This window comes from Trichosurus vulpecula, chromosome 4 (genome assembly GCF_011100635.1).
Source record: "Trichosurus vulpecula isolate mTriVul1 chromosome 4, mTriVul1.pri, whole genome shotgun sequence".
Taxonomy (NCBI): domain Eukaryota; kingdom Metazoa; phylum Chordata; class Mammalia; order Diprotodontia; family Phalangeridae; genus Trichosurus; species Trichosurus vulpecula.
In genome coordinates, this window is record NC_050576.1 from 248,524,212 (window position 1) to 248,538,134 (window position 13,923).

Here is a 13,923-nt window from a genome sequence, read left to right on the forward strand (position 1 = left end):
AATAAGATTGTTTTTGGAGGCAAAAAATATGAATTGATGAACTTTAAGTAGGCAGGGAAAAGCAGCCTTGAGGGAAAGGGGAGTTGTCCCAGATGTATCAGAAGCCTGGAAAGATACTGAGGTTAGAGAAGAAAGAAAAGAAAGATCTACAAGGCCTCAATCAAAGGGAAGGAGGGAGTTAAGTAAGACAAAGAAAGTAATATCAGCAGAGGCAGACTGGGTACCAGGCCTTGAATCTGAATCGTTCAAATTCTTTACCTTCTGCTATGAATAATTTACTAAAAACTCCTCTCCTCTCCTGCTAAAGGAAAGGAACAGCTCTGTCCTAGGACATATAGATAATCAAATATTGATCATCCCTCCTCCCCTCCTCAGAGACTCACTGACTCTTTGGAGCACAGTTTCTCTGGGCAGAATTTGACAAGCTGGTCTTATTAGGGAAGGCGTCCCTTGTCTACTATTGCTGGCTGTAGAAATAGACCAGCTCCAGGTAAATTTAAGCTAAAAATACTGTTTTATTCTTATTTTTTAACCTGTACCTTTACCAGATAGCAACCAATTTTTCTATTAAGGGCTTTGGACCTTTCTTTTCCCCCTCTATTCTGAACTAAAGAAAAATTTTAAATGTACTTAATAAAAAGGCTAAAATTGTAAAGGTAGCATCAGCAGGTGATTTTCATAATCGTAAAGGAATGAATGAAAGTCAGCATCATAATAATTCAAACTTTTATAGGGCTTTAGCCCTTACAAAGCATTTTTCATCAATGATCTCATTTGATCCTTACAACCATCAGAGGTAGGTGCTATCATCATTCTCAGTTTTATAGATGAGAAAAGAGGCTCAGAGGCTGCTTCATAAGGGTCACAATGCTAGTAAGTATCTGAGGCTGGGTTTGAACTTGGGTTTTCACAACTCTAAGTGTATTGCTTTATCCATTATGCCATAATAACTCAATTAGCATTCTCTTCTCCTTAAGCCAGTTTCCAATTTATGAATCTATCTTTTTTTTTCCTGCATGTTCAGATTATTTTAACATCTGATAAGCATGTGATTGAACTTCAGTGCAGAATCATAGCAACATAAGTGGGAAGACAGTGTAGTGCAGTGGATAAAGGGCTAAATGTAGATGCAAGAAGACCATGATTCAAAACCTGTCTCTGACAAATAGCAGCTCTGATCAATCACTTAGAATCATAAATTCAGAGTTTGAAGAGACCTCAGAGATTTCCTATCCAGCCCCGTCATTTCACAGAAACTAAGGCCTATGAAGGCTGTGGTGGCATCCCAAGGGAAGGAGAATCCATTAAGATCTGGTACAGCCCATCCTCCTCTGGAATAACTCATATTTTAACACGCAGATTGTCTTGACATGAGGCCTGAGTTGTCACTCTTCAACTCTCATCCCTTGCTCCCAGGGATCACCACACAAGGTTGTAGTGAGGATCCAAAGGAACAATAGATAGAAATCCCTGTGCTCACTCTGAAGTGCTATGTAAATTGTATGATAAGGATGTGTCTCTAAAGACACAGATCTTCAGAGAGCTACAAGAGAGGAACTTTTCCAGCCTGATGAATAGGCAAGAGCCCAAAATGTAAATGACTTTCTGTAGAAAAATAATTATTTTGCTTTCTTATAATTAGCTTTGTTCAAATAAATCTGAAACTAAACTACCGTATCTTGGCTTAGACCAACAAAATCTATCGACATTATTTATTTGTCCATTTATATATAAGTTGGATAATAAACCCTGAAAAGAGTGCTTAAGAGAATTGGGGTTATTTGGCCTGGAGAGGAAGAACTCGTCTTCAAGAATATGAAGGGCTGGTACTCAAAATGTCCTTGCCAGCTGCTCTCCATATTCCAAAGGGCAGTAGCTTTAGCTGCACAGGCGAGCCCACCTCCAAAACACAGATGTGGCAACAGAGGCCTTCAACCCAGACCATTGAGAGATTGGGTTTGTTTTCCAAGGGAACTTTAAAAGCCTTGAAAGTAAGGACCAAAGTTTTATTAGTGTGTAGGATTTTCCCTGCCCAGGCTGAATCTTACCTTCCTCCCCCCACCCTGCCACTCGCCTAATGGACCTGTTCTTCTAGAAATAGCATTCAAATCAAATTACTTCTGGAATGAGTGTGTCAATCAAATGACCTGTGGTTCTTCTCATCCTAGTAATTTGCCAAACCAGAACACCCTTCTCAGGCTGATTTGTGCGGCTAAGGCTACTGTCCTTTAGGCAGCCCTGATGGAAGATGGAAAACCCCTGCCAAGCATCCTTTGGGTATCAGCCCTTCATGTCTCTGAAGACAAGTTCTCCCTTCACTCCCCAGGCTAATCACATATGTAGATAGATAGATAGATGGATAGATGGATGGATGGATGGATAGATAGATAGATGATAGATATGTATATAATATATATATATATACATATATATAAAGCTCACTCATATTTATATATCTATACATATATATGTATAATATACATAGAGCCTTATACATATATTCAGATTTGCATATATATAATAAATATATCATGTGTGTATGTATATGTGTATAGTATCTCTCCCCATTAGAATATAGACTCTTTGAGGGTCAGGCTCTTATTTAGTAGAGAAATATTTAGGAATTATTATTCATTTGATTTTTTTTCATTCATTCACATACTATCTTTACGACCCTAACCCAGTCACTTAGGATCATATATCATAATGCCGTAGATTTAGAGTTGGATGGGGACCATAGAGGCCTCCTAGTCCAACCACCTTCTTATTGATGAAGAAACTGAGGCAAGAATAAAGTTAAGCAGATTGTCCAAGGTCACACTAGAAGTGAATTGTAAAATCAGGATTTGAACAAAAATCTCATTTTCCTAAACCCAGAACTCCTTCTATTGTATCATGCTGATACCTTGAAAAGATGAGAAAGTAAAAGCTAGCAAATAAAATTAGCCTCATTTGCCTACTTGACCAACAGCTATCTGGCATTTCTACTAAGGATCCCACCATTCCCTTCCTTGCTTGAAGTGAGAAGTTTTCATGAATGAAGCCACAATTTCCCATTGCTTTGAGACACTTAACAGTGGCAAATGGGGAAAGGCCCTATCTAGGTCAGGCAGGTATGTGGAGGAGGCAGCTAACATCAGAATCCTGCAAGGTTTTAGCAGGAAGACACCATGGCCTGAAGGTCTTGTTAAGTCAAGAAGAAAGAGAAGAAAAGAAAATCTAACCATAGCCCAATGAAGCCCAGGGGCTAAGCCTTAGCATATAAGAGGACTCGCAAGTAGGTTGAGCTAGTAAGGGAATTCCAAAACTATTTTTCATGAATCCTACAATTTGACTATAAGAAAGATTTCCATGAACACTTTATTCAGAGTTTTTACCTTTCTTGTGTTGTGAACCACACTGGCAGTCAAGCTAAGGCCTACAAACTTCCTTTCAGAATAATATTGCTTTACAATTCACAATTGAGAGAAATCCTAGATTTCAGTTAGAGATTAGTGATAAGAATGGAGGTTTGTTTGTTTTCTTTCCCATCCAAGTTCATGGAAGCCCTGAAATCTCTGCATAGACCCCTCAGGTTAAGAATTTCTGATCTAGTTCAACCTGAACAAGTTTCTGCTCTACAAGTTGCTGAGTAATTGGTCATCCAATTTTTGTTTGAAGACCTCAAGTGAAGAAGATTCCATTGCATCACATGTTAGCCCATTCACCTTTGGGATAGCTTTAACTATTAGACAATTCTTTGCCTCAACTTACTGATCTGTAAACTAAGGGAGTTTGAACTCAATAGTCTCTAAGTTCCCTTACAACACTAAATCTATGATTCTATAGTCCCAATTTGTCTCTCTGCAGTATCTACCCACGTTTCTAGTTCTGTCGTTGGGGTCAAAAGAGAATAAGCCTCATCCCTCTTCTACCACACAGACCTTCAAATGTGTGAAGAAGCTAAAGCTACACCAAAACCATCTAAGTGTTATCTTCTCCAAGATAATAACTCTCCCATTTTGTCTTCACATGGCTGGATTTGAGGGCCTTAACCATCCTTATTACTTTCATCTGGACATTCTCCAGCTTATCCTTCCTAAACTTCAGTGCGCAGAACTGGGCAGAACACTCCAGATGTGTTCTTACCAGGTCAGAAAATGAAGGGATCTTCTTATCCTCAGACTCTAGTAAAATAATCCAAGATGGAGACTAACTTTCTTGGTTGCCATAACAAACTGTGAACTCATAACACACTTTCAGTCTACTTCACCATGACAGAATGGAAAGAACATTGGGACTGGAATTCAGGAACCTTGTCTAGGTTCTACTCATGATACTACCATTAGACTTTGGGTGGTCAAAAGATCATGGGGTTAGAGCTGGAAGGGACCTTAGAGGTGATCACATCCAACTCCCTGGATTTATCAATAAGGACACTGACACTCATGAAGTTTAAGTGGTTTGCCCAGTTTCACATAGGTTGTGAGCATCTATGGTAGGATTTTGACATACATTTTCCTGACTCCAGATCTAGTATATTCTCCATTACTTGACAATGCCTCAGTTTGGGCCCCAGCTTCCTCATCTAAAAAATGAAGGGATTAGATTAGGTAGCCTTCAAATGCTAAAAACTTCTATAACGTGAGGAGGTGCAGCCAACACAAAGAAGAGAGGGCAATGGGTCTCTCAAGTCTAGAAGCTGAGTACAATATAGACACAGATGCAAAATCTAGTCTCTAAAATATGCTAGAACATTCCTCTGCTCATGCATTGCCCCCAAAGAGTGCCCATGACTTCCTGCTTGGGGGCATGTTCACATAGATGGATGGATGTCATATTAATGGAAAGCACAAGTGACTTACAGGTCACGTCTTATGGTGCTGCAGTAGAAAGACCAATTATCACATCTACTCCCTGTAGCTTTCCCTGGCTCATCCCAAGTATCCCCTTAAAGCTGCATGGGTTGGAGTTGGCTTTTGCATTTGCATTTGCATTCAGTAATTACACTCTAAGCATCTTGTTCTAGCAATTTCTGTGCCCATGTGGCTCAGACCAAGAAGGTACCGTCTCTTTCTCTGAACCTCATACCTATTAACAGACAGGTAGGTTTCTCTTTGTTGCTGCTTGCTAATCCTCTGGCAGCATCTGTCCCTTTTGTGACAGCCTAGATGACAAGGGCAGGGGCTTCCTGGGAGGATGCATATACTGCTTCAAAAAAGTGGTACCAGCATGGAACTTCAGAAAGACCACCTAGGCTGGATAGATTCATTTTGCAGCAACAACTTAAGGCTGTAGGCAAAGGTCTCAGGGGGGGGATCCAGGCCCTTATGAATGGGCCTTCTCCCAGATTCCCATACTGTTATTATTGGCACCTTTCACAACCACCTCTACTGAAAATTCCCACTAGTCACTGAAGTAGTAAATCATGTATCAGTCCCTCCAGCCACCAAGGGGGCCACAGGACAGGTTCTATGATGAATTTCCCACTTGGAGTCACAGAAGAACAGAGGAGGGAAGTAAATAAGCAATCATACAGTGCCTGCTATGTGCCAGACACTCTGCTAAGTATTTTTCCAAATGTTATCTCATTTAATACTCACAGAAATCCGGTGAGGTAGGTGGGATTATCTTTATTTTGCAGTTGAGGAAACTGAGGGAAACAGAAGTTAGGTGACTTGCTCAGTCACAGTGTTTGTAATTGTCTGAGGTTGGATTTGAATTCAGATATTCCAAAACTCCAGGCCTAGTGTTCATATAATTATAGAATTACAAGATTATAGACATAGGGCCATCTAGTACAGCCTCCTCATTTTACAGATGACATGAAGTTAAGTGACTTGTTCAAGGAGTAAACATCAAAGGTAAGATTTGAATCAGGTGCTTTTTCAACTTAGACCATTAGGTCTAAGACCACTTAGACCAACTTAAACCAACTAGGGAAACCCAGGACTTGAAGACCCAGGCCTGGAAAAGATCCAATAGGGTAAAGTAATTCAGCTCCCGCATTCACAACAACAATAATTATTATAATGATTATTATTACATTATCATCATCTGAGGAATCAGCATTACATATTGGATAGAAAGTTCGTTCTAGGATCAGAAAGAACTGGGTTCAAATCTCACCTGGGGCTACGTGAGCCTAGGGAAGAGAGACCTCTGAGCCCTCTCTGAGTCCCAAGAAACCCTTTGGAACTATAAGATACGGAACACTTGTCAACCTACGCTGATATTAGGATTTAACTCATAGGGAGGTACTTATGTCTGTCTTACATCACAAGACCTAAATATTTCTCACTGAAGGAAGTTGAGTTGAACTACCTTACTCAAAGTTTTATAGGTAGGAAGGAGTAGAGCCAGTATTCTAGTTCAGATAATATGTAATTACAATTCTTATTAATAACAAATCAATTTTGTATTAAATTAATTACATTTTAATAACTTGCATTTATATATAAGGGCAGTTAGGTGGTACAGTGGATGGACTGCTGGGGCTGAAGTCAGGAAGATCTGAATTCAAATCTGAACTCACACACGTACGAGCTGTGTGACCTTGGGCAAGTCACTTAACCCTATTTGCCTCAATTTCCTCATCTGTAAAATGAGCTAGAGAAGGAAATGGCAAACCACTCCAGTATCTTTGCCAAGAAAACCTCAAATGGGGTCATGAAGAGTTGGACACAATGGAAAATGACTCAATAATTTGTATATAGCCCTTCGGAATTTGCTAACATCTTCACTTGCATTTTTTTATTTTTAATATTGTATCATATATGAAGAACTCAGAGGGACCTTCCAGGCCATCTAGTACAACCACCTTGTTTGACAGATAAAGATCTAAGGGTCTAAGAAGGGGAGGGATTTGTCCAAGGTCACATAGGAGGTAACTAACAAAGTCAGGATTCCAATCCTGTTTCTGATTCCAAATCCAGCCTCCCACACTAGCTGCACCTTCTCTGGTTACCATTACCATGAGCTTGGGGGCTTCTGGCAGCAAGTCTAACTTGATCTCCAGTGTTATATTTCACCACTCTACTTTGACAGTGCAAAGAAGGCCTCACATGCAGCCAAAAGTATCATTTCATTCATCTTTTCAATATCCAGTGGCGCCACTATGGAACAGCTAATTAAGCCCTACCCTGGATCCCTTTGGCATTAGTAAATAGGATTACCTGGGGCTAGCTGCATGTGTAGTTCCACCAGTTGGAAAAAATGAGCTGTTTGCCTCAGGACATTTCCGGTCCCATTCCTGCCCCATAGGGGTGTTGTGGATGCTTAGCAGCTGTACAGAAATCCATACCATATGGCTCAAATATAGGGTTCATCAACCTAACCTTTAAGAATTGCCAGTGGAAAGTCCTTCAGAGAAGTTTGAAAATATTATTAAAATGAATGGAGAATAAAACCTGGCAAATATACAAAATGAAGTTCCCAGGCTCTTTAGACCTTGGTTTAGCATAATAGAACTTAATATCACTTGAAAAGACTTGGGTGCTTTCAACATTTCTTACTTGAGCATCTTTCTCTCTCTTCCTTTGGTCCAGAAGCAAATTAAATTCATTCATTCAACAAACATTTTGAGCAGCTACTGCTTCCCTAGTAGTGTGATGGATGTTGGGGATATAAAGCCAGAATTAAACAGACCCCGCCCTCAGAAAGCTTATATTCTAAGAGAACACTTTAGAAAAGTTGTGCTTCCTTCTTTGATTGACTTTATTATGTACATTGTCATTTCTTCATTGTGTATTGGAATAAATACACAAACTTGGCTTCAGTTCAACCTAAGTTGACTTAGCGAAACTCAGGACTTGATTTTCTGACCAGTGTATACCCAGTGTTGAAACCAAGAGGTTGGTTTTGTGGGGTCAGTAGGCTTGGGCTTATTTGCCCCCATTCATTCCTGAACTGTAAGCATTGAGATCATGCATGGTAGAGCTAATTTGATTTCTGTGGTTTTACTCTAAGATTCATTAGTGCATAGAAATGTTCATTTTCTTGTGAAGAACACCATTTAAACTATAGCTTCAATGAGGCTCAATAATCACTGCCATTGTTTTGTAAATCTTCAAATGACATGAGTTACTGCATGGGAGTTATTATCATTGTTGGAGAAAAACCAATGAACTTCTATTGACCAGGGTAGAGGGAAAATGCATTCACTGTTAACAAATATTTATTAAATGTCAAACTATGATTAAAATAAAGTGAGAGGCACTATGATGTGTTGGACTTGGGTGGTGGAAAGGGCACCAGACTTAGACTCAGAAGGATACAGGTTCCGATCTTGGTGATCTTGTTTCTTATTTATGGGATCCTGACAAGTCACATCCTTGCTCTGAATTTTAGCTCATCTTTCAAGTGAGGTTGGACTAGATGGCCTGAGATCCCTTCCATCTCCAAATCTATGAGCTTAAGACCCGGACTTCCAGCCCATTCCCTTACACTGGCTGTGTGACCCTAAGAAAGGCACTTAACCTTCTCTTTGTCTCAGACAACTCTAAAAACTTTTTGTCAAGGGACTTCCCAAGTTGTCAAACTCACAGGTCCTTGAGAGGTCAGAATAGCTGATATTTACATAGAGCTTTAAGATTTGCAAAATAATTTAACACGTTATTTCATTGGACACTCTAAGTAACTAATATAGACATTGTTATTTATTATTATTATTATTATTGATAGCTGAAATGACTAGACTTAGGATTTTATTGATATAAGTGTAATACAGGGAAAAATTATGAACCCCTGAGAAACCCCTAGCTACTGACAAGCACCCCCAGAAAGAATGGACTCAGATATCTTTGGCATTTAGCAAACCCCCTGGGACTCCATGACTCCATCAAGGAATGTCAATAGATAGGACCATCCCACTGAAGGATAACCTGACAAACCCTTTCTAGCAGATATCCCTGGGGCTCCGTGACTCCACCAGGGAATGTAAATGAGATTATCCCACTTGTACGATAACCTGATAACCTGACTGAATCTTTTGATCAGCCAGGACCTTTGTTCCTCTTCCCCCCACCCTGTACCCCGCCATATCCTATATAAGTCAAGATGTCACCCCAACCCAGGGCCATTTTGATTTGGGATGAATTCCCCGAATGGCCACCGGCTAATAAATTCTCCATTTAAAACTTATACTCTGTGGAGTGTCTCATTCGCTTCTGGTACAACATAAGGAACTCTTGGACATTACAATTTTCATTCTTATCATCATTATTGTTACTAGACAATTCATGTGGTTTTATGGTTATAAACCACTCCTGATGAGCAAACTCCCTATTTCAATGCAGAAACAACTTATGCCAGTGAGGAAACTCCCAGGGAGAAAACCCACTATACAAATGAGAAAGCTCTGTTATGATAATGAAGAAACACCCTATACAAATGAGGAAACTCCCAATATCAATTCAAATCATTTCCTCCTCTGCAAATTACAGTCTTTGAGAGTTTTCTAGGGCCCTGGGAGATTAAATGGCCAAACAAAAATGCTTAAAATGCCTGTCCTAACAGAATATAACTTCCTTGGGGGCAAGAATTGTTTCATTATTACCTTTCTTCTGCCATTACCAAGTACATTGTATGTTACATGGCAGGAATATTGTTTTTTTTTTTTAAGTTGCAAAATTGAATTATGTAAAACCTTCTTGGTAAATCTTAAAAGTTCTCTCTAAACCTGAGTCATTTCAGAGGCTATTTGGTGCAGTGCAATAAGAGTTGAATATGAACCTGGGTTCAGATCCTAGCACTATCATTTACTACCTCTGTAGCTTTAGGCAAGTAACTCCACCTCTGAGCTTCATTTCCCTCAATAGCAAAATGGGCTCTTGGGCAAATCTGGTAAAGCTCATGGACCCCTTCTCAGAAAAAAATGTTTGTTGCCTACAATCCCGATCAAAAGAGATGCCAAATTTCACTTAGAGCTTAGTGAAAATAAGGATGCAAGTTTTTTGTTTTTTCCTATCCACATTCATAGACCCCCATGAGATCTACCCATTGCCCAGACTGCATTTTTAGAACTGTGATAAGAGAAAAGAAGTACATGGATGAGCACATACAAAGTATATACAAACTTCAGGACATAGAGAAGTCTGACAGAGTTGGTGGAACTAGGAAAGACCTCCTCTAGGAGGTGGCTGCCACCTGACCTGAGCATAGGAAGAGATTAGAGATGCTAATTTGTGGAGGTGAGGAGGAGAAGCATTCAAGGAATGGGAGGAACCCTGGTGCAAACTGGATTAGGTAGCACATGCTATTTATCTAAGCTTATTATCTTTCTAAGTGGCTAGCATATGCTCTGCACACAGTAGGGACTTATTATGTTCATTGAATTGCCTGAATCATGAACCCCAAATCTCAAAGTATATGAGTCTTCTTAGTTTTAATCAAGTTTGAAGGATCTTTGTTATGACTTTAAAAAAAAAGCCTCTAGAAATTCCATTGAATGTAAAGAACCTGGTCATATTTGTCATCGCTTACTGCTTAAAATTCAGATGGAGCAGTCAATGGACTTTATGGCACTGGCAGCCCCGCTGTGAATGCTGAAGTCGATGTGACACTCATTAAGGAAAGGATATTGTACTCGCTTTGCTGATCACTGCTTATTATAGAAGAGTTAGCACATCCGTAATATTAGCACCACACAGCGCTCAGGCTAAAGGTTAAAGAAACTTGGGGGAGCATGGGGGGAAGAACCAAATGGCATTGAAATAATTATGCTATTTGAGAAGAAACTGGGGAGAAGAAACTCCTCCATGAAGCATCTCCATGCCTTGCAGTCCAACCTCTCCCATGCCATGGTCTGTTGGTTTTATTCTCCTTACCAGACTGGGGGCTCATGAAGATCAGGGATTCCTTCTTATGAATCTTGTAGATTTTGCTTCAGTACATTTGAGGAGCCAGGTGGTTTCCTAAAGCCAAGCAGATCCCTGTCTTTCCTGAACAATGGTTCTCACTGTTGTTGTTTAGGCTTGGACAGGAGAAAATGACAATATACACCTCTAGAAAAGGTAAGCTCCTTGAAGGCACCTGTTGTTTCATTTTTGGTTTTTGTTTTGTTTGTGTGTGTGTGTTTAATTTGTCATGGAGTAGGTGCTTGTAGAATCCTTAGCTTACTTCATATCTCAACTCAAGTATCACCTGAGATGAGACCTTTCCTGATACCGTTTGTTGGTGGTGCTCTTCCCACTCACCACCCCCAAAACTATTTATCTTTTGCATGACATAGAGGAGAGAGAACTGATCTCACAATTATGAAATATAGGTTCAGTTACTGCCCCAGGAATGTACTAGCTACATGACCCTGAACAAGGCATTTAAACCATCAGTGTTCTAGACAAGTCACTGAAACTATGAGATGCAGAGAAGGTGCAGAGCTGGATTCTGATAATGGAAACAGCTTGAAAGGGATGGAGATAACTCTTGGCTCCATGGCCAGAAGACTTGGGTTCAAATCCTGCCTGCATACCACCTGTGATTTTAAATTAAGCTCCCTGGGCCTCAGTTTCCTCATCTATAAAATGAAGGGGATGGATGAGAAGATCTTTAGGATTCCCTCCAGCCTGAGACCTATGATCATATATGGGGGAACAAATGGTCACGCATATTAACAGCAGCCTAGATAATCTTCATTGCTTCAATTTCAATAGCATAGTATGCTTCATTATTTCATTTGACCCTCCATATCTCCCTAGGAAATAGGTCATGTCAGTATTATTATGCTCATTTTACAGGTGAAGGAACTGAATTTCAAAGAGAGAAAATTATTCACCCAAAGTCACAGAGGTAGTAGATGACAGAATTTAAACCCAATTCTTCCAACTCTCAGGTCCAGACTCCATTGTCGAGAATTTTTTTTTTTTGTAAATTAATGAATGTTATTTATACAGTACAAGGTCTACATTTGAATCAACATGATCATGCAAGTAGTAAAGAATAATATTTTCCTTTCTAGTATTATATGGTCTTACAGATAAATCTTACTTTACGGGTCATCTAGCCCAGAGCTTCTTAAACTGTGGGTCACAACTCCACATGAGGTCACAAAATATTTAACAACAGTAAAATTCCCAATGACCAAAAACTAATTAAAAATCAAATGCATAATGAATCCCGGGGGTTTCTAACAGCACTTGCCCGGGTTGCATCCAGCAACAACACTGCAGCCTTGAACACAAAGCATGCACACTTTGTACCATGCATAGGCCATGCAACACCAAGGAGCACTGTCAAAATGCAAACAGAAGCCCTGATATAGCCCAACCCCCTCCATTTTACAGATGAGGAAATGAGACTCAGAAGTACTGTTATCCCTTCCACATCACAACCTTCCCCATCGGTTTCCATATATTGCAGGTAGGCATAAGAAATTTAATGGGAATTTGGGGAGAGTTCTGCAAAAGCCACAGATGACACATGAAGGCCAGCAGATGACACAGAAAAAGTTTAGAAACCCAGAAATGTGGAAAATACATGTATAGTACTATATAATATAAATATATTTTATCTCCTAATACCATAATAAGTCAGACTTCTTCTCTGGTATAAAGGGAATGCTAAAAATTTTTACACAGATTTTCCAGATTACTAGGGTGCCAGCCCCATAACCCCTGCACTGTGAAAAGTGCCCAAAGTCACACAGCTGGTGAACTACAGAACTATGATCTGAGCCCTCATCATTTGACTCTATATCTAGGGTTCTTACATCAACTTATGAAATACATATTTTTAAAAATCTATTAACTGAACAAATTTGTACTCCCTCTCTATACTACACATGAATATGTGTTTTTATTTGTGTGTGTATCTGTGTGTATATTTGTGTGTGTGTGTGTTTGTGTGTGTGTGTGTGTGTGACATACACATACATACTTTTCCCCCAAAGGGCCATAAAATACAGAAACTTTATACAATATGATGCATTGAGGCAAAAATGCCGGATTTGGAGTCAAAGAACCTGAGTTCCAGGCCAACCTCTGACACTGATCACCTTACATTTTCTGAGCTTCAGTTCCTTTTAAGATCCTGCCAGTTTCTAAATCTATGACCTATGACAATGTGTAGTAGTGGTAAAGAGGCAATTTGATGTCAAAAAGGAAAAAAATGCATCCTAAAAATTAAAGCTGCCAAAAAGTTCATGGGTTGTCTCTGGATGTTCATTGGCTCATATATCTTGAGCTGTAAGGCATCTCAGAAGCCATATAATCCAAGATGAGCTCCAGAGAATGTTGGGCTGCAGCTCTATATAAAAGGAATCTGGAGCCTAGGAAGATGAAGGCATTTGCCCTAGATTCATCAGACATCAGAGCCAGGATTTGATACCAAGTGTTCTGACTCTCTGGAGTCTTCTGATTCCCAAGCCAATCGTATTCCCACTTTCCCAATAGGGTCCTTATGGATTCTCACTCTTTTAAGGTCTTTACCCAATGTATGGATAACAAATTTGTCCAATCTGTTAGAGAAAGGATTGTTGTTTGGATATAAGGTCGACTGTGGTAAATGGTTTAGACTTCTTTGATTTTTTGAATGTTTGGATTTTTTAAATTGAGAAAAAAATATAAAATTTCCTTGAGTGATGCATTTGACATTGATAATGGAATCTGGTGAATTATATATAAAGGGTTCATTTTCCCGAAAGCTGAATTCTAACATCAACAGTAGTTAGGCAAAAGTTATGATCACAGGTTGATAGACCAACAGATAAAGTGGTGGTCAGAGTTTGTGACCCAAGTTCCAGATCATTTCTTCTAGATACTAAGACTGAATGGAAAGCATTCACCTCCTTTCAGCCAGTTCTGTGATAACCTCCACAGAACCCATGGTTTACACAAGCTCAAAGCATCCCAGGAATCAAGAACCCCTTGTTTTGTTTTTGTTATGGTTTTTTCTTCTTGGTTAAAGGAATTTTGGGATCTTATATCCCATGTCAAATTTATTTTGGAA

At 39.5% G+C, this 13,923-nt stretch overlaps 1 protein-coding gene across 1 annotated transcript in view; it reads left to right on the forward strand.

Annotated features, from left to right (window-relative positions):
• Positions 1 to 1,835: 1,835 nt before the first annotated feature.
• LOC118847064 (neuroligin-1) overlaps positions 1,836 to 13,923 on the forward strand; it is a 29,336-nt gene continuing 17,248 nt past the window's right edge. Inside the window, exon 1 of the mRNA XM_036755685.1 lies at positions 1,836 to 1,956. Within this exon, the coding sequence (XP_036611580.1) occupies positions 1,836 to 1,956 (121 nt within the window). The remainder of the gene's footprint in view (positions 1,957 to 13,923) is intronic.